Source organism: Eleutherodactylus coqui, chromosome 7 (assembly GCF_035609145.1).
Source record: "Eleutherodactylus coqui strain aEleCoq1 chromosome 7, aEleCoq1.hap1, whole genome shotgun sequence".
Taxonomy (NCBI): domain Eukaryota; kingdom Metazoa; phylum Chordata; class Amphibia; order Anura; family Eleutherodactylidae; genus Eleutherodactylus; species Eleutherodactylus coqui.
The window spans coordinates 217,166,020-217,191,941 of NC_089843.1; the positions used below are offsets into that span (position 1 = coordinate 217,166,020).

A 25,922-nucleotide genomic window follows, 5' to 3' on the forward strand; every position below is an offset into this window, starting at 1 on the left:
TTCACCCTGGTCTCTATCTCAGGCTCCCCTGGACTAGACTGACTAACCCAACCCTCATTCCACCTTTTACACCTTTCCTCTCTACCAATCCCAAGCTAGAGGAAACCTCTCTATACAATCCCAGTTCTAGCTAGGGGTGACTGACAGGTGTTAGAGCAGTATCAGAAAGCTGGTCCTTAGCAGCACAAACCTTGTTAGCTACAATGAGCGAGGCAATTATGCAAAGCCCAAGGGATGATGAACCAATAGTCCCAGTACAGTCCAATGTATAAAGATGAGGGCAGTAATCAGTAGGTGCAATATCAAATACAAGATTTGTTTCCCTCTGCAATAATAAATGTGCAATGCTTCGACCCAGAGAGGGTCTTTGTCAAGGTATTAGAGCAGGTTAGGGTGAATTCTGCAAAGTCATGCAGGGTTAGGTGGCATAAACACATGATGACTCTCAGAGGCTTTCTCCTTCTCCTCGGTCTCTATCTCAGGCTCCCCTGGACTGGACTGACTAACCCCGCCCTCTCTCCACCTTTTACACCTTTCCTCTTCACCAATCCCAAGCTAGGGGAAATCTCTCTATACAATCCCAGTTCTAGCTAGGGGTGACTGACAGGTGTTAGAGCAGTATCAGAAACCAGGTCCTCCGCAGCACAAACCTTGTTAGCTACAATGAGCAAGGCAATTATGCTAAGCCCAAGGGATGATGAACCAATAGTCCAAGTACAGTCCAATGTACAAAGATGAGGGCAGCAATCAGTAGGTGCAATATCAAATCCAAGATTTTTTATTCCTCTGCAATAAAAAATGTGCAACGTTTCTACCCAGAGAGGGTCTTTGTCAAGGTGTTAGAGCAGGTTAGAGTGTATTCTGCAAAGTCATGCAGGGTTAAGTGGCATAGACACATCTCATTAACAGATTTAAAGTCATATATACACATTTTACATATTTAAAGATATATACACACAATTTACATGACAGTGGCTGTAGCAGTGCTGTGGGACCCCAACTCTGGGGTACTATAGATGGATAGATAGATAGATAGATAGATAGATAGATAGATAGATAGATAGATAGATAGATAGATAGATAGATAGATAGATAGATAGATAGATAGATAGATAGATAGATAGATAGATAGATAGACATGAGATGCGGTAGATATGAGATTCTATAGATAGGAGATAGATAGTCATGAAAGTTAGATAGCAAATAGATTCAATTCTGCAAAACTAATCACTGCCTTATTCAATCAGTGCCTACATACTGAACCTTCAGACAATGTCCCTCATTTGTGCACATGGTTTAGCAAATAGCTCATGTTCTGCGCATTATGAAGCTTCTAGCTCAGCAGATCTTGGTATCTGTAAATCAGGCTAATTGGTGTCTTATTAAGGATTTTCACAAATTAAATGTGGGAGTGCAGTGTAATTCTGCAGACTTAAACCTTCCTCCTACAGTAATAGGACACAAATGTGTTTTATTTCTCTCATTCTACTGGAACATCTTGAGGCATTTAAACATTTCACATATATAATCCCGTAAAACAGTAAAAACAGCTGACTATAAAGTTCAGTTAAAGGGGTTCTTCGAGACTGTACCATTGATGACCTCTCCTCAGAAATAGGCCATCAGTAGTGTTGCTCTATTGATCAGTTGGGTAATAAAATCGACCCTATTTTTACTAAATCGAATCGGGTGTGCGTGATCCGAGTTTTGTCAAAAATTGTGGGAAAATTGAATTTCCCATAATGCCTAGTACAGAGTTCAGCATGCAGCCAATCCGTAACCAGGGCACACTACCTGGTTCATCACATGGGCTAGAGAAGTTATGTGTGTGAGATTCCCAAAGTGAAGGAATGCCAGCAGGTTGGCCCCATTGTCAAAGACGACCTGACTTCAGATTGTGAGGGGTCAGCCTCATATCAGCCTGGTTCTGAAGACCCATCAACAGCTCTTCGGCCGTGTGGCTGCGCTTCCTTAGACATATGAGTTTTAGGACAGCATCTTGGCATTTACCTTTTGCGTGCTGTATGGAGGCTGGGTTTTGTCACTTACAGATATCTGAGTCGATGTGGAGGGTGTTATAAGGTGGTAAAAAGAAGTGGAGGAAGAACAGGAAGAGGAGGGGGTAAGGAAAGGATAGACATGGATGAATGTCCCACAACTCTTTGAGGTACCACGAAACGTGAACCACCACATTTGGCTTCATGCCCCACCTGCAAGGCATTGACCCAGTGTGCTGTTATGGATATGTAATGCCCTGGCCTACCCTCAAGTTGTTGGTGATGGTGGTGGTGTTGATCTCCTTTTCCTGCTTCCGCCATGTTTCCTTCGCCTACTTCCCCCCCAAAATAAAAAATATATCAATATAGATGGTGCTACAGCTCTCATGTTTCCATGCGATGGACACTCTGCCATTAAGATGCTGTTGTAGCTTGTGGTTATGGAACTGCTGCTGCTCTCCTCATGATTCCACCATGTTTCCTCCTCCTCCTTCTCCCAAAACATAAATGTTCTAAAGCCCAAGAAACATCTATAGCTCTACAGCTTTACCTTGGAGAAGGTCCGTGTTCAGCTGTTCTGTTCATCTGGTAGAATTTGTCCTTTGCAAAATTTATGACATTGCTTTTAAATCAAGGAGCACCCCATCTGTCTCCCTCGGTGTCATTTTTGCTAACTCTACTGCTTTTCCTTGAAGGAGGATGAGTAGAAGGACCGTGCTTGGCTGTTCTGTTCCACTGTTGGAATTTGTCTGAAAATGTTTGATATTGCTTTTAAAACAAGCAGCACACCGGCTGTCTTGCATAGCGTAATTTTTGGTAGCTCTACTGCTTTTCCTTGGAGGAGGTCCGTGTTCGGCTGTTCTGTTCACCTGGTAGAATTTGTCCTTGTAAAATGTCTGCCATTGCTTTTAAAATAAGCAGCAAACTTGATGTCTTCCTTGGTGAAATTTTTGATATAGGAGACCCTGTGTGGGCCTTCTTTTGTTTTCAGTGACATCCCTGTGCTATGAGTGACCACCACAACACTGTACACTATTTTTACCAATTCTTGGGAGGAGCACAGTGTTTCTCAGATGTTTGGCTGTATTTTTATGCACTTTGGGGGGCTTTGGCTGCATTGAGGTCCTTCTAAAGGATAAATCAGTAAACCAGATTTTTCCTCATATTGACTTTAATGGAATCGACTGTCCTGATTAACGATAGTTTTGATAAAACCATTCCAATCTTGCTACCCTGTTTCCCCGAAAATAAGACATGTCTTATATTAATTTTTGCTCCCAAATATGCGCTACGTCTTATTTTCAGGGGGTGTCTTATTTCTCTGCGGCAAATCTGTCTGTGGCCGCTAATCCCTCAGTTGGCCAGCTTTGTGGACGAAATTTCTCAGAAATCTCGTCCACATGGGACAGCAAATCTGTCACGGCAAAGCTGAGAGAAGCCGGTGTTGTGGTGCGGATTCACCAGCCACAGAAACTGAAAAGCGTGCAGCCAGGTCGCTTCAAAACAAGCGGCTGAGTGCCGTGGGTTTTGAAGCAGCGCTTTCCCGGCAGAAATCTCGCTGTTTATCGCTATGGCCAAACCGTGAGATTTCCGCTGGAAATACGCTCTGTGAGAACCCAGCCTTAAGAATCACACACAGGTTGCCTGACTCACACACAGAGCCATAAAAAAATGAGGGTTGTAAAGTAATGTACCTGTCTGCAGACAGAAGTTCCTGTACCACTTGTAAGCAGGGATGGTATTGCAGCTTCCGGCCACCAGGGGGAGCTCATCACAGCAGACATGTACAGCAGGAACAGAACGTACAGTATGGACTTTTCCAGCCAGCAAGGGGAGCTCACAACAGCACACTCATACAGCACAGCAGGGACAGGATAAGAGCAGACTGTCTGCAGATCTACCTATACATCTGGAGGTAGGAGACAACGGGGATGGCAGCAGGGGACAGGCCTCTTGACTTGCCTGCACACTTTACTATGTCTTACTATCGGGGGGTGCCTTATATTTGGGACTTTTGCAAATTTTGGGGGTGTCTTATTTTCAGGGAGTGCCTTATTTTCGGGGAAACACGGTACTAACTGAATATTCCATCGCTCTTCACTAGGCATCAATAGTTATGAGAGCTGTGGCAGAAGCTGCTTCAGTTGGAGCTGTCCCTGCATTACCACACCAGGCCACTGCACTATGGACAGAGCTGTCTGCTTCTGTCCATATTCATAATGACAGCAGGTCCAGCAAACAGCTGATCTGCGAACAACAGAGTTCTTGAGCAGCGGATTAGTCATCAATAATAAAGTCTCAGGCAGCGATTAAGGCTCTGATCACATCTGTCTTTTTGATTTCCATTTTCTTGTTCCATCATGTGACCAAGAAAACAGAATTCCTGCAGGAAACGGATCTGTCTTATGGCAGAACTGCATGATGCCAGATGGATCCTATTGACTATATCGAGCTCTTGCTTGCACCCTGCCTTGCAACATTTTCCCGGATAGACTAGTGCAGCATGCTGTGCAATTTTGTCCTGATTTTAGGCCAGATCTGTAGCAGGGCTTGCCTCCAACGCAGACATGAATGGATTTTTACATGTTGCCAAAGTTTGCCTACTGTTACAAAAATATACTACATGTGATGGGCCAAATTTTATGTTATGGTTTGATGTCTGCTGTCACTTTAATTCCAAATGGGAAGATGGAACAACCACAGCTAATAATTCCCAGTCTTTGTTACAAGGCTAATTAAAAGGTCTGGCATTGACTTGCAGGAATACTGCCTGCCAATAGGTGGTGCTGCAGAGGTATTGTTCTATCTTTCTATTTGCATATTTCCCAGAGGAGCATGGATGGCCTTCTAAGTCTCCTCACATCTTCAAGGTGCTCTCCCTAAGGAGAAACGATACCTTCCTGATCCTTTAATTCCTAATAAACATTTATGTCTAGTCTTCCAAAAAAAGCTAAGTGTGCCGCCGCTGCGACCAGCTGTGGCAAAGTAATTGATGTTTCCTAAAACTTCATGAGGGCAAGGGGGGGAATCTTGAAGCTAAGCAATAGACTCTGAGAAGCTTTCCCATAGACGGCTCACATTGTGAAGAGGAGCAGCCGCCTTAAACCTGCCAGGAATCTTTTATCCACTTGCAGACGGGGTGATGCAGGTGAAATTACAGTATATTCTCAGGCCCAGGACTGTTATATATACTATGCAGATATTTTACGTTTAACCCGCACCATAAAATATAATATTGTTAGTTTTAGCATCAATCCTCAATAATCGGATTCTTTCCTTCTTTGAATAGTATTAGTGACCTGATCTTATAACGCTATATTTTGGCATCTGGTCAAGTATGTCTTTGCTGCTGCTTGTAGTGAATTATCAGTGAAGAAAGGCCAATAAATCATAGATCATAAGATACATTTTTGTGCAGATACAATGTACCTGCTCAACGTTTCTGGGGAGGTCTATGGGATAATAATTTGCTGTGACATGCTGCCATCTAGTGGTGGTTAGGTGGAGTTACTTATGCCTCATGTTTTACCCTTTAGATGATTTAGAAGCAAAGCAGTGGGGAAGATTTACACGGAGTGTCATCAGATGGATGAATGTACCAGTTGGAGAAGCTGATATAAATTGCACTACATTTATCACAATGGCACACACTGCATATTAGATTTGACGCAATTTGCTGGGCATGTCAGACAGATTGCTCTTCCCTACTCTAACTCATGGCTGTCATACACATGGCACCAATAATGTGTGCCTAAAATGTCATAAATATTTAGTCATGTTGTAATTTTTAGGACTTCGCAGAATTTTTCAAAATTGGCAAAGTAGACATAAAAAATTGCCTAAAACACATAATGAAATGGACGCAGGTCGTGTACTCCAGATTTGTGCAGCAATTTATGATATATCGAATTTTAACTCTCCCAATGGATGCTACGCTATGGATGGATGGTGAGATAGATAGATAGCTATTAGATAGATAGATAGATAGATAGATAGATATGAGATAGATAGATAGATAGATAGATAGATAGATAGATAGATAGATAGATAGATAGATAGATAGATATGAGATAGATATTAGATAGATAGATAGATAGATAGATATGAGATAGATAGAGAGATATGAGATAGATATTAGATAGATAGATAGATAGATAGATAGATAGATAGATAGATATGAGATAGATATTAGATAGATAGATAGATAGATAGATATGAGATAGATATTAGATAGATAGATAGATAGATATGAGATAGATGTTAGATAGATAGATAGATAGATAGATAGATAGATATGAGATAGATATTAGATAGATAGATAGATAGATAGATATTAGATATATAGATATGAGATAGATATTAGATAGATAGATAAATAAATAGATATGAGATAGATAGATAGATAGAATAGATAGATAGATAGATAGATAGATATGAGAGATAGATAGATAGATATTAGATAGATAGATAAATAGATATGAGATAGATAGATAGAAAAGATAGATAGATATGAGGTTGATAGATAGATAGATATGAGATAGATAGATAGATAGATAGATAGATAGATAGATAGATAGATAGATAGATATGAGATAGATAGATAGGTAGATAGATATGAGATAGATAGATAGATAGATAGATATGAGATAGATAGGTAGATAGATATGAGATAGATATGAGATAGATAGATAGATATGTGATAGATATGAGATAGATATTAGATAGATAGATAGATATGAGATAGATATTAGATAGATAGATAAATAAATAGATATGAGATATAGATAGATAGATATGAGATAGATAGATATGAGATAGATAGATAGATAAATAAATAGATATGAGATATAGATAGATAGATATTAGATAGATTGATATATAAATAGATATGAGATAGATAGATAGATAGATAAATAGATAGATAGATAGGATATTTTTAATGTCAACATAGATAGTAATTATTTTGCTGTGACCATGTGACCATCCTGGAGGGACACTATCACTTATGGACACTCTTATTAAACATTTTTATGTGGTGTTTTTTTATGTCTATCCATGAGAAATTTCGCCATGGAATATTACATTTTTTACATGCTCTGACATCAAGAGGCCAAATCGATTACACTGCAGATCTGTCCATAAAAAATCCCATTTTACAACTTGCAGGGAAATGGAATGTTATAATTTCTGTCTTCTCTAGCAGTTAGATGTGAGGTTCTCTTCACTTCTGTGTTGGGCATTCAATTTTACCTGCTTCGTTATGAGAGCAGGAAACTGCAACGCCCTGGCCTCAGAGTGCAGTTCTACAACAGAACCAACCAGCAACACATGGACCCCATTGACTGCAGCGGGGTCTGCTCAGGTCCTCTCATCTTGCCGGAGCCCCCACCGCAGAGATGAACAGAGCCGAAGCCGTACCGTTATGGACATTACAAGTATGATGAAACATACATCCTAAGTAGCTTTGGATCTTCATTAGGATAAATCCAGTCGGGGTCGACCAGCGGGCATTCACCGGCTTCTAATTGACCTTTACAAATAGTTTATTCATTGTTAATGGTCACATGGTTTTGCAGACAATCGCTGCACTCTATACTAATATACAGAACTGTGCAAAAGTTTTAGGCAGGTGTGGAAAAATGCTGCAAAGTAGGAATGCTTTCAAAAACAGAAGGGTGAACTGTTTATTTTTGTCAATTTAACAAAATGCAAAGTAATTGTACAAAAAGAGAAATCTAAATCACATCAATATTTGGTGTGACCGCCCTTTTCCTTCAAAACAGCATCAGTTCTTCTGGGTACACTTGTACAAAGTCAGTGATTTTGTAGGATTATAGTCAGGTGTATGATGAACCAATTATACCAAACAGGTGATAATGATCATCATTTTCATATGTAGGCTGAAACACAGTCATTAACGGAAACACAAACAGCTGTGTAGGAGGCTTAAAACTCTGCTACAAAGGTGAGGTTGTGGAAGACAGTTTCATGTCACAGGTCATATGCCATGGCAAGACTGAGCGCAGCAACAAGCTGCAAGATAGTTATACTACATGAGCAATGTCTCTCCCAGGCAAATATTTCGAAGCAGACTGAGAGCGGTACAATAATGTCTGCAGGCAGAAGTGAAGCATGGTGGATAGGGGTACATTAATGAGTGTCTGTGAAGCATGGTGAAGAGGATCTAAAAGTCTTGTCACCTGAGGATCTAAAAGTGGTTCCCTTCCTTGGCCTATAAAAGGCTCTCGGAGGCTCCTTGTGTGTAGTGACCTCTTCTTCCGCCTGTGTAGAGCTTGTTGACCACTAGACGCCTCTACGACGCAGAGAAGAGATTTTACCCCATTACCAGAGTCTGAGAGGGGCGCATTCTTGAGATGTGAGAAGCTGGATGGTTGTAATGATGAATTGCCACCACCTGGGACATTCTGACCAGATGTGTGAGGGCACACAAGGTGACCAGGCTCAGGACGCCCCCTACAGACCACCAGTAGAGAGGAGCATCTGACCAGACTGTTAGGAGGTGTTGGGACCAGTGGAGGGGGGCACACAAGGTGACGGGGCTCAGGACGCCCTCTACAGACCACCAGTAGAGAGGAGCATCTGACCAGACTGTTAGGAGGTGTTGGGACCAGTGAATGCATGAGGGCACACAAGGCAATCAGGCTCAGAACGCCCCCTACAGACCACCATTAGAGAGGAGCGTCTGACCAGACTGTTAGGAGGTGTTGGGACCAGTGGACGGGGGCACACAAGGTGATGGGGCTCAGGACGCCCCCTACAGACCACCAGTAGAGAGGAGCATCTGACCAGACTGTTAGGAGGTGTTGGGACCAGTGAATGCATGAGGGCACACAAGGTGACTGGGCTCAGGACGCCCCCTACAGACCACCATTAGAGAGGAGCGTCTGACCAGACTGTTAGGAGGTGCTGGGACCAGTGGATGTGTGAGGGCACACAAGGTGACCGGTCTCAAGATGCCCTCGACAGACCACCAGTAGAGAGGATCATCTGATTGCCCAACAAGCACGAGAAGCTCCAACTATTTCATTGTCCACCATCCAGAGACAGGTGGCGCCATCGTTACAGGTTCCTGTTCTGTCAGAACCATTTCCAGGCACTTGGCTGAAGGACATTTGGTCTTACGGCACCCATCACATGTATGGCCTTTGACACTCACCACTCTTTGCTGCCCCCACTGATGGTCTGGAGGTCATTATATATGACAGCTGGTCACCCCTAGTAGTGGTACTAGGGACAATGACAGCACAGCGATATGTTCCATAGCATTCATCTTTCACTAGGGATACACTTATAGCCAAATAACTCATGCAGAAATGTGGATTGTCTGCATTTACCCTCATGTCAAATCAAAGAGGAAATGAAAAAAGTTGTTTTTTAGGCGTAATCCAGAAATGATGTATTAGAGGATGGAAGCGCTCAGACACTGGGCACAGGATTCGCAGACTGATGCTTCTGTGTAAAGACTAACGCCGTCCTTCTCTTCTGTTATCTACAGTAACACAGATGTCCACACCGTGGCCTCCCTTCTGAAGCTGTACCTGCGGGAGCTGCCGGAGCCCGTCATCCCATATTCAAAGTATGAAGATTTCCTCTCATGTGCAAAACAGCTGAGCAAGGAGGAGGAATCGGTAAATAGCCGGAGAACGGAGGGGGGGGGTGGCATGTTCATCAAATTCACCCTATTTATGCTGGAAAATCGCTTTTTTGTATCCTCCACCATGTCACACTGTAGCAAAAAGCTGGGCGAGATTCATTATGGAAAAATACATCACATGTGAATCTAGCCTTAGACCGGCTCCACACGGGCACGATACCCAGAGAATAGAAGTGATTTCAGTGGGTTTATTCACATTTTCATATTTTGCATTCTCAAAAAAAATAGAACATGCACCGTCTTTCTGCGCACCAAAGATCCCCATAGAAGTCGATGGACAATGAGCTGAACGCTGATCGCTCCGTGTACATAGCAGCTGTTCAGTACTCAACGGCCGCTATGTTAAGTCAATGGAAAGGAGAGTGTTGGGCATCGTTTGCCCGACATTCATCCTGTCTAAATAGGCCTTTAGTCCTAGAAAGATAATCGCGCGTCATTGTTGGATTTCTTGAATCATTGATGCAGAGATTATGCACAATTATGGCGGCTTCACATTAGTATATGCGCAATTGAATAGTACTGTACTGTGCTTTTTGCCCACGCAGGGCTGTGTTCTAACACCCTTACCCACGCTGATTTAAAATCTATTTAGCCTAATGTGTTCTCCTCTTCATGGAATTGTGCAGCGTAGTGCGCATTTGCGCATGTCTTTTTGCACCTCCCATAGACTTCTATGGTGGCCTTTGCTGCCCAATACGCAGAAAGAGAAAGCAGAAGCATTTTTTGTGCGCATGCAAAAACCGTTCATGAGAATGAAGGCAATGACATCAATGGGTTCTATACTCTGCGCATACAGTCATCGGAAGCCATGACACCCCACAATGCCAGCTTTCTGGGAATATCCTTGATAGTAACGATGCCTCTCTTACGTTGCAGGGAGTGGCTGAACTAGTGAAGCAGGTGAAAAGCCTTCCGACCGTAAATTACAACCTATTGAAGTACATCTGCAGGTAAGATTTCTCCGTTGACCAAAAGTTACTTAACCCTTTCCAGTCCAATTTGTATCCTGGTTTTCCTAGGGGGCTTACTCTTTTTCTGCTGTTATACAATGGCGCTATCTGCTGGCTAAAGCCAGTACTGCATGAGGTGACACGTTGGATAGGCTCCGACAGCAGAGAGGCTGGCAATATACAGTAAGAGAACCCCGACGGACGTCTTCCAACATCGGAGCTGTACAGCCTTAAATCATAATGTCTTCAGAGGTCAGACAGTGGACTGGAAAGGTTTAATACCTGTAGAGCTTTGTAGGTTCTACATCAAGTAATCAGAGTTATAGCTGCCTCCTGCAGATCAGACACTGACCCCCAGTGCCGGGAATGGAGGGGAACGGACGTCAGGAACTGCAATTTAAACTTTTGATCTTCCATTTTTTGATGTTGCTCAGAGACAGTTTATCTGATTGTACTTCTTTCTGGGACCACCAGACATAAAAGCTGTATGCTGCGTCTGTCCTGCCTCCACTGGGTGCACAGAAAGGCTTCGTATACATGTCATCTAGCATCACTTCTGAATTACTTTATATTTTAGGTTTCTGGATGAAGTTCAGTCCTATTCGGGGGTAAATAAAATGAGTGTCCAGAACCTTGCCACAGTGTTCGGTCCTAACATTCTGCGTCCTAAGGTGGAGGATCCCATGACTATAATGGAAGGTAAGTTGGATGTGTACATTTTACAATGCGATCAACATAATATATTCGCACAGCTTTGATATTGTGATCATTAAGGGTTGTACCGAGGTTACAAATTATCCTTTATCTCACCGCTGAGATCCATCCCCACTGATCTCGCGAATAGGATCTCTTGTCCCCCATCCTCCTCACTTCACAGTTGGGGTGATTTCATATCTGCGTCAGGGTTCCGGTTTCCTACTCCGTTTGGGGAGCAGAAAAGGGGAATCCCCTGGCCAAATGAGTCCCTGTTACGACAGAATCGACAGCACCAAACAAACCCCATTGGCTATAATGGAGTCCGTTAGGTGTCCAATCAGCTGCCCAGCAGTTGACCAAGATGAAAAGCGCCGCATGCAGGACTTTTTCTTCCGGTATTTTGTGCCAGATGGTAACCTTCAATGCAGGTGTTAATCCGGACTTACTTTATGTCCCCCCGGTGAGGTGAAGACTGAATAGAACACTGCTCACACAAGTATGTTGATGCTCCATTCACTTTCAATGGAGATAACCAAGTGCTCATGCTCGGCCAGCACTCCATTCATTGTGACATCACTATGCGGGGGGAGAAGCAACCCTGCAATGACAGGCAGAGAGGAACATAGGACCCCCTTTTTTCATATTGTCGTGGGTGTCAGAGGTGAGACCCCTACTGATCAGCAAGTTATCCCCTATTTCATGGATATCTTGTAATCCTGGTACAACCCCTTTAAAAAGCATATACGATAGGACCGGGGAGGAAGGGGGGATATTAAATTAGGACAACATGCTTTAAAGTTTTATGGCCTCTAAAACTCAAATAACACTACAGGGGTCACTTAGTGGGTGCAGAAGCATCTTTCTATTAGCAAATAGTCCTAGTGACAGATGCTCATTAACAGCACATATACCCTATATAAATGAAAAACGTTTAATACCATGTTAGCCAGTAGAGCAAAATGTGATTGTTCCCAGCAAGAGAAACCAAGTCATCTTGTAGATATGATAGCTTTTAATGGCTAACAAAAATACATGATGTTAAAGCGAGCTTTCCAACCTACTTAGGATTGAAGAACCCTTAGTAGGTTCAAAAGCTCGCTGTAACATCATGTATTTTTGTTAGCCATTAAAAGCTATCATATCTACAAGATTACTTGGTTTCTCTTACTGAAAACAATACCTATATGAATAAAATGTTGTTGGGACTTGGAGGACATCGGAATGATTCAGCCTTTCTCCAATATCTTTTTCTTTAATATTGAACACTGTCAGCAATTAGTTTTTTGCTCATTTGATAAGTCTTGATAAAGTTTGTACCGTAGAACCGGGCGATGAGTCCTCATAAATTTCAGTTGTATTTTCTTCTCTGCCATATAAAATAATGACCAAAATCTATCTCTGTCATGTTTATTGCTTCTCCTCCTGCTGTGCTGGGAATATATCCTACAACTTGGATGTTTATGGTGGTATGGAATACATATGGTCGATCCCGGTCTACGATGTAAAGACGACGAGAACAAGAAGAGACTTCAACTGATTTTTATTCATGATGTTCCTTTATTAAAAACATTCCATGAAAACTTTGAAAATAAACTTATACTTGTGAAGACGGAACAGGCGACACGGATGCTCCATTACAGGATCGTTCAGTAGACTGTACCAGTGAATGGGAACGACTAACGGTGCAGTGATTAGCAGTGAGCCAACGATTATTTTCATGCTGGCATGAGATGAAGAAAAGCGAACGATTTATTGTTCGTCGTTCGATCGTTGGCCGCGTTTGCGCTGAATGATTATTGTTTACGGAGCGGAAGTCTTACATTTCTAATGAAACCATCCATTTTATCTCCATGTCATACCTCTCATCACAACAGCCAGTTTGGTGATTCTGAAGACCATATACTAGCTCCATCTAAACACAGATCCTTAAAGTGGCATTCTGCTTACAGTCGGAACTCACCACCTCCCGTGACAACCTGTTCCACTCACTGATCACTCTCGGGTTAAGCAAACTTGCTGTCATGTAAATGATAATAAATGTCATTAAAGTTTGCATTGTGGTTCTGCTTTGGATTTTGTGTCTGTAGCTCTATACACCATCACCTTCTCCTGCACCTCAGAAGCGTTTATTCACAGGTTGCCGTGGATACGTCCAGTAGACATTTCAGTACTGCAGGTTGGGCTTGCTTAGTAAGAACAACCAGGAATGGCTTTTTTTCCCTACAGCTCTCAGGGCTGAATTATTGACCAATAGTAGGGCAGCACCGAGTGGGGAAGCGCACAGAAAGGAAGTACAGAGCGGGGAATTGTGCGAAATATAGTTTCAAGCCGTATGTCAGTGGGGATGCATTGGCGTCTTGGAAAGTAATGATGTGGGGAAACAATAGAAACTTCTTTCATTTTGTGGTTATGTGAAATGATTCAGTATGTTCTACATGTGCTACTATCAAGAACATCACTAAGATTCCTGGGGGGAACATCATGTATTAGCTTTGAAGCTCTAGGACAGCCTGCAGCTGCTGAAATATATATATATATTGTACACCGTTATAATGGCATATACTATAGACTATTATATATTTTCCTTCTACATCCTTTTCAGGATGTCTGCTTCCAGTTATTGAATCATTGTTTGCTTCTTGCCGATGAGACTTTGTCCGGCTCCGGTTACAAGACGCAGCTCTCATCAATGTGCTGTGAATGTAATGAGCCGATCTGCAGATTTTCATCCTCTACAAGTAAAACAAGGAAGGTTCCCGTTCATTCAGTACAAGCAGGAATATTGAAACCTGTGAAGAATTGTTGCAAAAAGCATATTAGAAAAAAGCTGTGAAACAAAAAAGGGGAACCCCAAGAGCAGATGGGAAACCAGTTCCCCAGTCAGTGCCGTGAGGCTTAGTCACTATGCATATATATTATATATTAGGCACTATGCATATATATTATGTATACACAAATTAGATATTAGAAAAAACTTTCTGACAGTGAGGGTGATCAATGAGTGGAACAGGTTGCCACAGGAGGTGTGAGTTCTCCTTCAATGGAAGTGTTCAAACAAAAGCTGGACAAATATCTGTCTGGGATGATTTAGTGATCCTGCACTGAGCAGGGGGTTGGACCCGATGACTCTGTAGGTCCCTTCCAACTCTGCCATTCTATGATTCTAGAGTGATCAATAAATGGAACAGGTTGCCACAGGAGGTGGTGAGTTCTCCTTCAATGGAAGTGTTCAAACAAAAGCTGGACAAATATCTGTCTGGGATGATTTAGTGAATCCTGCACTGAGCAGGGGGTTGGACCCGATGACCCTGTAGGTTCCTTCCAACTCTACCAGTCTATGATCCTATGTATATACATATATATATATTGTATAAGCCACACAGCACGCCTATAAATACAGTGATAGAGAGTACCCCGGTCACTGCTTCCCTCCTACTTGTTCCAATGGGTCTAGGAGGACGTGACTTCTGAATCGCCAGTCAGCAATTGTTCACAGGTGATTTCCTTGCTCTTCAAGAGAATAAGGCCAAATGATCCATGATTCGGCTTATGGCGGTTCCACATGAGCATATTTGTGCACGTTTTTGCACGTGCACAGTTTGTGCATGCAATATGCAGAGAATAGAAGCAATCCATGTCAATGCATCCACATTTTGCGTGCTTTTAGCGCACGCAAATAAAAAAAAGCACATGCTCTATCTTTGCCCCTATAGAAGCCAAGGGACATTTATGCACAATATGCAGGGGGTAGCGTGAAGCACTGCACAATTCTGCTGGAAAAAATTGGGGTGTGCCGTGTGCACAAAAACATGCCCTGAGGGCAGAAAAAGAACAGTAAAATAGGCCAAGACATGTGCAAAAAAGACTCGTTCATAGTGCAAATACATTGCACTACGGGGTATTCCAGTTGTGAAGTGAATTTAAAAAAATCCAGCTATCTTTATGCATGGCTGGTTATAGGTATAAATTGAGCAGCCATTACCTTTTTATCCGGTTTTCCATTACTATTGTTTCCCCAACATTGCTATTTTCCAAGATAGTCACCGTATCCTGCTCTTCACCCCTGTGCACCTCCCCAGTAAGCACTGCCCTGCTATTGGTCAGAAATCTGGTCCTGAGAGCTGAAGAGAAAAAAAAAGCAAGTCCCTGGTCGTTCCTACTGAGCATGCCCGACCGGTAGTGCTGAATGTCTACTGGACGTATCCATGGGAACCTGTGAATAAACACTTCTGAAGTGCAGGAGAAGGTGATGGTGTATAGAGCTACAGACACAAAATCCAAAGCAGAACCACACTGCAAACTTTAATGACATTTATTATCATTTACATGACTGCAACTTTGCATAACCCGGGTGAGTTTTCCTTCAATGGAAGTGTGCAAACAAAGGCTGGGCAAATATCTGTTTAGGATGATTTAGTAAATCCTGCATTGAGCAGGGGTTGGACCCGATGACCCTGGAGGTCCCTTCCAACTCTACCATTCTATTCCATGATAAACCAAAATACCCCTTCAGTAGTGTCCGGGTACCAAGCCCCCATTACGGTGTGACCAATATAAATATGCCACTAGTTGTGTGTTGGATTATCACTGGTTAATGAGAAGCTAATTCAAAGGTGGCAAGCTGTGTGGCTTGGGACTAGTGGATGCCTCCTGATATCAAATTTTCAAAAATGGATGCCATTGCCAAATGAGAGATTGTTGATAACTCTGTAAGTAAATCAGAATACTTTTCATTGTATTATGTAATCAGAATAGTTGTCTCTCCTCTTGCAGGTACCGTTGTGGTTCAGCAGTTAATGGCAGTGATGATAAGTGAACATGAAGCCCTTTTCCCCAAAGATGGAGATGCACAAAATCAAATTGGACAAGAGCTGAGCAACAACAATAACGAATTACAGAAGAAAATGATTTTAGGCCAAATTCAAAACAAGGAGAACAATAACACGAAGGATATAGCGGTGAGACGTTGTTCATGGGACAAAGCTGATGCTCCACAAAGGTCCAGTGTTGACAACGGTTCCCCCACTGGACTCCCAGGAAGTAAATCCAACAGCCCAAGGAATAGTATTCACAAACTTGATGTTACCCGAAGCCCACCACTTATGGTGAAAAAAAATCCAGCCTTTAATAAGGGTAGTGGAATTGTCACCAATGGGTCCTTCAGTAGCTCCGTAGAAGTGCATGACAAGCATCACTCATTACCTAACGGTACCTTACAAGCCCGGAGAACGTCTTCTTTAAAGAGCTCGGGAACAAAAATGGGTACGCACAGTGTACAAAATGGGGCAGTCAAAATGGGAGTGTCCAGTACAGATACAATGAGCAACGCATTGAACAGTCGGACCACGAGTTGGCTGCCCAACGGGTACGTCACATTGAGAGATAACAAACAGAAGGACTCCCCGTGTGAATCAGTGCAGCAGCACAGGTTGTCCACGTATGATAATGTCCAGCAACAGTTCTCCATGGTAAACTCTGATGACAAACAAAGCATAGACAGCGCGACGTGGTCTACATCATCATGCGAAATATCCCTTCCCGAGAACTCCAACTCTTGCCGCTCGTCTACAACAACTTGTCCGGAGCAGGATTTTTACGGTGGGAATTTTGAAGACCCGGTTTTAGATGGGCCTGTGAATGAGGATATTAACAACCCAGCGGACTTTGAGACCAAATTTGATAGGAGGAGCGCAGGGGGTCGCAGTAGCAGGGCTACTAGTAGCAGTGACAACAGTGAGACTTTTGTAGTGAGTAACTCAAGCAATCACAGCGCTCTGCACAGCCTCGTGTCCAGCCTGAAGCAGGAAATGTCGAAACAAAAGATGGAGTATGAGACCAGAATAAAAAGGTATTATTTACTATGATGTGTCCCATTCGTAAGGCAATAGTATCCCCCAAAAATGCTGTCATATGTATAGAAATGAGTAATATGCTAGATATGGTAACGGCCATATTCAACTTGGAATAATCTAGTATTCAATCTGCTTTCCCCTCTTTGCTTTTCTCTTTCCTTCTTTCCATTCATATTTATGTTCAAAAAGTAAGGCTTAAACGAGTGGCTTGAAACTATGACTTTAAGGCCTCATGTCCACGGGGAAAATCAGGCCCGCTACGGATTCTCAATGGAGAATCCGTAGTGGGTCCCTCCTGCCCCGCGGACATGAGGGCTGAAAATAAAAATAAACTTACCTCCCGCCCGCTCCGGATCTTTCCTTCGCCGCGGCGTCATCTTCTCTGCGTCGCGGAACTTCTTTCTTCGGCCCGGCGGATGCGCAGGATGACGTCGGTGACGTGCCCCGCGCATGCGCCGGCCTGAAGAAAAAGATCCGGCTGCGACGGAGAGAAGATGAAGCCGCGGCGAAGGGAAGAACCGGAGCGGGTGAGTAAATTCCGATTTTTGTCTCCCGCGGATCCGGACGGCTTCCATAGGCTTCAATAGAGGGAGACCCGCACGAAAATGGAGCATGGTCCAGATTTTTTCATGCTCCATTTTTTTTTAAATCACTTTTATTGACCATCCGCAGGTATTTATCTACCCGCGGGTGGTCAATGCATCCCTATGGGGTGCGGATCCGCGGGCAGAAGAGTTAAAATCCGCTGCGGATTTTAATTCTTCTTTTGCCCGTGGACATGAGGCCTAAATCTAGTGTATTCGACAGCTGGAAAAGTCCATAGGTGACACAACTTTTATTGAAACTAATGGCAAGGTTATGTCGTTATGGAAGTACAACACCATTCAGGAGCCAATTAAGCTAGATGAGGAGCGAAACAGAATCTAGTAAGTCCAAGAAGAGTAGAAGCTGGAGTACCTGTTATCATCATTGGCACTAAATTCATGGTGTTGCCTAAGGCCTCCAACCACATTAGTCTTGGGAGGGAGATGGGGATTTCCATAGTTTGGGGATAATCTGATGCATTGCTAGGAAGAAAATTCTTAGTAGACTTGTATAGCTTTAGAGACTGATCACAGAATCATCGACAGAAAAACCATTTCGGGGGGAAAAAGAAACTGTAACTCTACTCAGTGAATTAAATAAGGCATTGGCATCATGCCAGAGAAGGGAGATTAAGGGACATGACTACCAAAGATGGAGGAAAGTGTGTGGAGCATCTCCAGCAATTATATAAAATCTGGGGGTCCCTCCTGGCCAGATGCACAGGCGTTCTGTACCATTGGGATAGGGGTTTATAGCTGAGCTCTTTAACACATAAGCTTTCAATTTCATGCAAATTTTGGGTGAATCACTTCAATAATGATATGTAATGGCGGGGACCAACAACAAGGCACAGGATACTCATTTACAAATACACATTTATTTAGAACATTATTAAAAACATTGTTAGGAATCAAAGGATGACAAAATGGAAAGCGGGTTTAGGCAGAAACAGACCCCCCCCCCCCCTGTCCATAATGGAAGGACCAGTTGGATCTTGTCTTTTGTGTACTCCACTGAACCATGTTCTTCATCTGTAACCATTACTAAGGAATTTTCAATATGAGATATCGGTAGAACTATCAAATACTACAAATTGTTAGACTGAGATACCCAAAAAGTCAGTTTTCTAAATGGCATCTGAATTGCATTATGTGATTAATTACAAGAATTGGCGGAGTGCCTAAGCCTAAAGCAGAGTAGGTTGGAAAGCTTGCTGTAACATCATGCCTTTTTGTTAGCCATTAAAAGGTATCAAATCTACAAGACTACGTGGTTTCTCTTGCTGAGAACAGTCACATAATGAATTACACTTTAATGTATGTTCCCTAATTAATCCATAATCATCTTCTTTCAACTCATTACACTCATTGTCAAAAAACAATCCCTCCCCCTGGAAGTTGTCGGAATAAAACTTTCTCTGTGTGATTGTAATGTTGGTATAAGGGATTATAATATCGGAGCAAGAGGATCATTTATTGTGGAACGCTGAAAACTTGTAGGGAGGCTCTAGTACCCTGTTGTACCGCCTCTAGCTTGGATACAAGATGTGATACAGGCAGGCATGGAGGCTCTAGTACCCTGTTGTACCGCCTCTAGCTTGGATACAAGATGTGATACAGGCAGGCATGGAGGCTCTAGTACCCTGTTGTACCGCCTATAGCTTGGATACAAGATGTGATAAGGACAGGCATGGAGGCTCTAGTACCCTGTTGTACCGCCTCTAGCTTGGATACAAGATGTGATACAGGCAGGCATGGAGGCTCTAGCACCCTGTTGTACCGCCTCTAGCTTGGATACAAGATGTGATACAGGCAGGCATGGAGGCTCTAGCACCCTGTTGTACCGCCTCTAGCTTGGATACAAGATGTGATACAGGCAGGCATGGAGGCTCTAGTACCCTGTTGTACCACCTGCAGCTTGGATACAAGATGTTATATGGGCAGACATGGAGGCTTTAGTAACCTGTTGTACCGCCTCTAACTTGGATACAAGATGTGATACAGGCAGGCATGGAGGCTCTAGTACCCTGTTGTACCACCTGCAGCTTGGATACAAGATGTTATATGGGCAGGCATGGAGGCTTTAGTAACCTGTTGTACCGCCTCTAACTTGTATATAAAATGTGATACAGGCAGGCATGGAGGCTCTAGTACTCTGTTGTACCGCCTTTAGCTTGGATACAAGAGGTGATACAGGTGGGCATGGAGGCTCTAGAACCCTGTTGTACCACCTCTAGCTTGGATACAAGATGTGATATGGGCAGGCATGGAGGCTCTAGTACCCTGTTGTACTGCCTCTAGCTTGGATACAAGATGTGATATGGGCAGGCATGGAGGCTCTAGTACCCTGTTGTACCACCTCTAGCTTGTATATAAAATGTGATACAGGCAGGCATGGAGGCTCTAGTACCCTGTGGTACCACCTGCAGCTTCGAAACAAGATGTGATACGGGTGGGCATGGAGGCTCTAGAACCCTGTTGTACCGCCCCTAGCTTGGATATAACATGTGATACAGGCGGCATGGAGGGTCTACTATCCTGTTGTACTGCCTCTAGCTTGGATACAAGATGTGATATGGGCAGGCATGGAGGCTCTAGTACCCTGTTGTACTGCCTATAGCTTGGATACAAGATGTGATAAGGGCAGGCATGGAGGCTGTAGTACCCTGTTGTACCGCCTCTAGCTTGGATACAAGATGTGATATGGGCAGGCATGGAGGCTCTAGTACCCTGTTGTACCGCCTCTAGCTTGGATATAGATGTGATACAGGCGGCAAGGAGGGTCTACTATCCTGTTGTACCGCCTCTAGCTTGGATACAAAATGTGATACGGGTGGGCATGGAGGCTCTAGTACCCTGTTCCACTGCATCTAGCTTGGATACAAGATGTGATATGGGTGGGCATGAAGGCTCTAGTACCCTGTTGTACCGCCTCTAGCTTGGATACAAGATGTGATATGGGCAGGCATGGAGGCTCTAGTACCCTGTTGTACCGCCTCTAGCTTGGATACAAGATGTGATATGGGCAGGCATGGAGGCTCTAGTACCCTGTTGTACCACCTCTAGCTTGTATATAAAATGTGATACAGGCAGGCATGGAGGCTCTAGTACCCTGTGGTACCACCTGCAGCTTCGAAACAAGATGTGATACGGGTGGGCATGGAGGCTCTAGAACCCTGTTGTACCGCCCCTAGCTTGGATATAACATGTGATACAGGCGGCATGGAGGGTCTACTATCCTGTTGTACCGCCTCTAGCTTGGATACAAGATGTGATATGGGCAGGCATGGAGGCTCTAGTACCCTGTTGTACTGCCTATAGCTTGGATACAAGATGTGATAAGGGCAGGCATGGAGGCTGTAGTACCCTGTTGTACCGCCTCTAGCTTGGATACAAGATGTGATATGGGCAGGCATGGAGGCTCTAGTACCCTGTTGTACCGCCTCTAGCTTGGATATAGATGTGATACAGGCGGCAAGGAGGGTCTACTATCCTGTTGTACCGCCTCTAGCTTGGATACAAAATGTGATACGGGTGGGCATGGAGGCTCTAGTACCCTGTTCCACTGCATCTAGCTTGGATACAAGATGTGATATGGCTGGGCATGAAGGCATACAGGTTCTGTATGGTATACTGCGGCATATCACTACATATTTGCTGTAACTGAGCCTCTAGATTATGCAGACTCATATGCTATTAACGTTGGTATTCTAGATGGTCCCATGCATGTACTATTGGTGATAAATCTGACAACTGGGCAGGCACAGAAGTGTGACAATGTTGCGGGGACATTTCTGTGACTCCCTTGTCTGTGCGGCTGATCACTATCAAGCTGGGAAATACCTCTTGGAAGCCGCCATGAGAGGAACACATGTGGTTGCAGGATGTCCTGAACATATCGCTGAGCTGTCATTGTCCCTTGTACCACTACTAGGGGTGACCAACTGTCATATGCGATTGCCTCCTGACCATCACACGAGCAGTGGGGGCAGTGTGCCGCTGCACAGCAAAGGCAGGATTGAGGCGCTCACCCCTAGATCTCCTGATTTGAACACGGCCATCGTCAGTGCCCAAAGTAAACCTGGATTTATTGCTGAAGACAACCCGCTTCCACTCCGTAGCAATCCAGTTTAGTCATTTACAGCACCACTGCAAATGGAAGGGATGATGGGTGGGTGTGAAAGTTAGTACACGTAATGGGCTCCATGAGACCAAATGTCCTTCAGCCAAGCATCTAGATATGGTTCCTACAGACACAGGTTGGTGGACAATGGAACAGTTGGCACTGGTCATGCTTGTTCCTCTCCACTGGTGCTCTGTTGAGGGTGTCCTAAGCCTTGTGTGCCCTCACACATCCACTGGTCCCAACACCTCCTAACAGTCTGGTCAGAACGGCCGGTGGGGGACGATTCATCAATACGGCCATCTAACTTCTCACTGGACTCTGCTCGTAGAGGGGTCTAGTGGTCAACATGATCTACACAAGCAGAAAAAGAGGTCACTGCACACAAGGAGCCTGTGATAGACTTTTTATAGGCCACGGGTGGAATTAATTTTAGGGCCTCAGGTGGCAAGACCGTTTCATCTAATCACACCACAACTCTGCCTGAGATGTAACTGCATGCCGAGTTTAGCAGTAAAATGACAACTTCCTCTAGGGATTGCTTTTTTTTTTTTACAAAAAGTGTACGTTCCTCCTATTCCCAGTTGTGAATGTGGTCGTTCTATATCTTATACCGACTATTCATAGATATGTCACTGACTACTTTTTGTTGTTTTTTTCAGCATGGAACAAAGAAATCTAACTCTGGAGACAGAAGTTCTTTCTTTGCACGAGGAACTGGAACAAGAAAAGAAAAAATACACAATGGTGGAAATTAAAATGAGGAACGCAGAACGTGCAAAAGAGGACGCTGAGAAAAGAAACGATATGTTGCAGAAGGAGATGGAGCAATTTTTCTCAACCTTTGGAGACCTTACAGTTGAACCTCGTAGACCAGAAAGAGGGAACACAATATGGATTCAGTGAAGTGGCCCAAAGTATGTTGGACAGAGAAGTGTAGCTGTAGATTTTTCTGGGGAGGGTATGCAGGTGGCTGGTCACCTGGTATTCCTATCATTGGTACTCGCTAGGGAGGAAGGAGACCACAATAACCAACATCTTAAGCCGTATCCGCCTACTAGAGTCTGTTCTATTATTACATGCTCCATAATGCTACTGTCAAGTGTTACAACTGGATGTGTGTACATAGATAAAATACAAAGTGTTATGTTCTAAAAGCAGAATTGTATTCCAAGAATTATAATAATGCAAGTATTGTATTTAAAATGGCAAATTGATATGTTGTTGCAGTCGAGCTTTATATGAAGTCTATATATACCCTTGCACTTAAACATAATACAATATTTTTGCGCGTTGTGCTACCATCGCTTATTTTGTATATTGATTGTTGATTCCCTCGTTGATAGGGAATGAACAAAGAAGAAAAAACACATAGGATGAGACTTTGTGAATTTGATGTTTGTGCCAACCAACTTGCCTATGACCAAAAGAAAGTGTACAGAATTTTATAAAGCATTACAGCAAGACTGCTCACGCCTGCGTCCTTCTTTATAAAGTATTGCGCTCGTACCTCTATGAAGAAAAAACATTAATATTACGTTTTTTCCACTCGGAATTTGGTGCCACTTGGGCATGTCGGCCCCCCTGAGTTACGTCTCAGTGCTTGTATTAGTAGAAACCCCATTAGAATAAGACTAGAGATGAGTGAGCATACTCGCTAAGGGCAATTACTCAATCGAGCATTGCCCTTAGCGAGTACCTGCCCGTTGGGAAGAAAAGAGTCGGGTGCCAGCGGGGGAGAGCGGGGAGGAATGGAGGGGAGATCTCTCTGTCCCTCTCTCTCCTCCCGGCTCCCCCCTGCTCACGGCCGCAACTCACCTCTCACTCACGCCGGCAGCCGAACCTTTTCTTTCGAGCGGGCAGGTACTCGCTAAGGGCAATGCTCAATCGAGTAATCGTCCTTAGTGAGTATGCTCGCTCATCTCTAAATAAGACCCCTTCACACGGCACATTTACACAGAGAATAGAGCCCATTGAGTTCGATGTGTTCGCTCACAGGCACAAGTTCTCCCGCACATTTTAGTTGCGCAAAAAAAACATAGCACGCTCTATTGTCCTGAAGTCAATGCGCGCAAAATATGGTAGGAGAGGCATGGAACACTGCACAATTGTGCAGGAGGAAGAACACATCTGGAACTCATCAAACTAATTAGCGTCTTTGTGTGCCGCGTGCAAATGAATATGCTTGCGGGAGCAAAAAGTACTGTAAAATACGCCGATGCGCGTGCAAAAAAAGAATAGTTCATTCCGCAAACACGTAGCACTCAGGCTTATATGTAGGGCACCTAAGAGCGGTTCAGACAATTCTACGCGCGAATACACTTGCCTCAGCACATCGTATTTGTGCAGTGAACGAGGTTGATTTGCGCGCTTGTCTGCGCATAAACCGGTACTCTTCTCCGCACCCAGGGCCTGTTCACATGTTCGCACTCCACATTAACCTGATGAGGTCCAGATGTGTTCTCTTTTTCCCAGAATCGCACATGTTCATGCATTTTGCTTGCTCATTTGCAAACCTCCCATAGACTTCAATGGGGCCCTTGGTAGACAAGTATGCAGAAAAATAGAGCAGGTCCTATTTTTTGCACGCACGCGAAAAAGAAAATGAGAACGAATCCATTGAAATCAATCGGTTCTATACTCTGTGTTTTGGTGCACAAATATGTCCCTCTGAAGCCGCCCTAATAGAGCTACCTGCTTTTACTATTTTGGCAGCTGTATGACTACACAGGGTACCCGGCTGCCACGTTCTCAAGTCTGTAGAACTGAGCTTCATTACTAAACTATGGACCACTGCCCTTACCCCACTGGCTAGAGCAGTGTTTCCCAAATCCAGTCCTCAGGGACCCCCAACAGGTCATCTTTTCAGGATTTCCTCAGACATTGCCAAAGGTGTCCTTACTATGGGATATCCTGAAAACTTGACCTGTTGAGTTACCTAGAGGACTGGAGTTGGGAACACTGAGGTAGACAGCGTTTCTCAAGTCCAGTCTTCATGTACCCCTACAGGTCATGTTTTCCTATAGTACGAACACCTGTGTCAATGTATGAGGCACCGACAATAATTACATCACCTGTGCGATACTGAGGAAATCAGTTTTGTTTGTTCAGGGCTGGAGGGTCACTTTAAGTTCTCCTTGTCCTTCACAAGATTTCCCTGCACATTGAGGTTTTACGGATTAGCGAGTTTCCATAGACCAAACACCATCATGGATCATTTCGGCCAGGGGATTCCCCTTTCCTGCTCCCATAATGGAACCTCCGATGCAGATGTCAAAGCAGCCTGATATGTGCAGCAGAATTTGTAGCAATCAAAAAAAATTCCCTAAAATTCACACTGGGCTACCCTGGTATATGGACAGACCGAGGCATAAAAGATAGAACAGAAGTTCGGAACACCTTGTCATTTTCCCAGTACATCAAAGCAAAAAGGGACTTCCGCTTTTGGCACAGCCAAAACATTCTTTTAAATGGTACCATGCTATACTATACAGTATGTGGCCACTCAATGGGAAAGGAATGGATGGCCACAACTTAGTTTCCTAAATTGCACCAAAAAATTGACATACATGCTGTGCACCAGATTTGCTACAAGTTTGAACCTCTTTTTGTACCTTCTTAGGCACTTTTCAAAAGAGTGTAGAGAGAGGAGATGGCGAGGTAAATCCTAAAATGTACCAAATGTATTAATGATGTGTGCCACAATTTTGGTGCCAAATAGTGCTCTAACATAAGCTCAGAGGTGGCATGAGTTAGATGAAAGTATCTAACATCTCTATCAAGTTGCACTAAGTCTGTCCAATGGCACGCACCACCGTGATGACTTGGCCGCATCTTTTGCCTATCTCTAGGTTCGCACTCTCTTTATTTTAGGTAATATTTAAGGGGTTGTCCCGCGAAAGCAAGTGGGGGTATACACTTCTGTATGGCCATATTAATGCACTTTGTAATGTACATCGTGCATTAATTATGAGCCATACAGAAGTTATTCACTTACCTGTTCCGTTGCTAGCGTCCTCGTCGCCATGGTGCCGTCTAATTTTCA

The 25,922-nt window shown here is 43.7% G+C and overlaps 1 protein-coding gene across 7 annotated transcripts in view; it reads left to right on the forward strand.

Annotated features, from left to right (window-relative positions):
* The window catches only part of ARHGAP24 (Rho GTPase activating protein 24), a 534,686-nt gene extending 511,343 nt beyond the window's left edge, over positions 1 to 23,343 (forward strand). For all 7 annotated transcript variants that reach the window (XM_066574360.1, XM_066574367.1, XM_066574365.1 and 4 more), the window contains 5 exons: positions 9,514 to 9,646; positions 10,549 to 10,622; positions 11,200 to 11,321; positions 16,092 to 17,166; positions 22,540 to 23,343. In XM_066574360.1, the coding sequence (XP_066430457.1) occupies positions 9,514 to 9,646; positions 10,549 to 10,622; positions 11,200 to 11,321; positions 16,092 to 17,166; positions 22,540 to 22,783 (1,648 nt within the window). In that variant the 3' untranslated portion in view covers positions 22,784 to 23,343. The remainder of the gene's footprint in view (positions 1 to 9,513; positions 9,647 to 10,548; positions 10,623 to 11,199; positions 11,322 to 16,091; positions 17,167 to 22,539) is intronic.
* Positions 23,344 to 25,922: the final 2,579 nt, after the last annotated feature.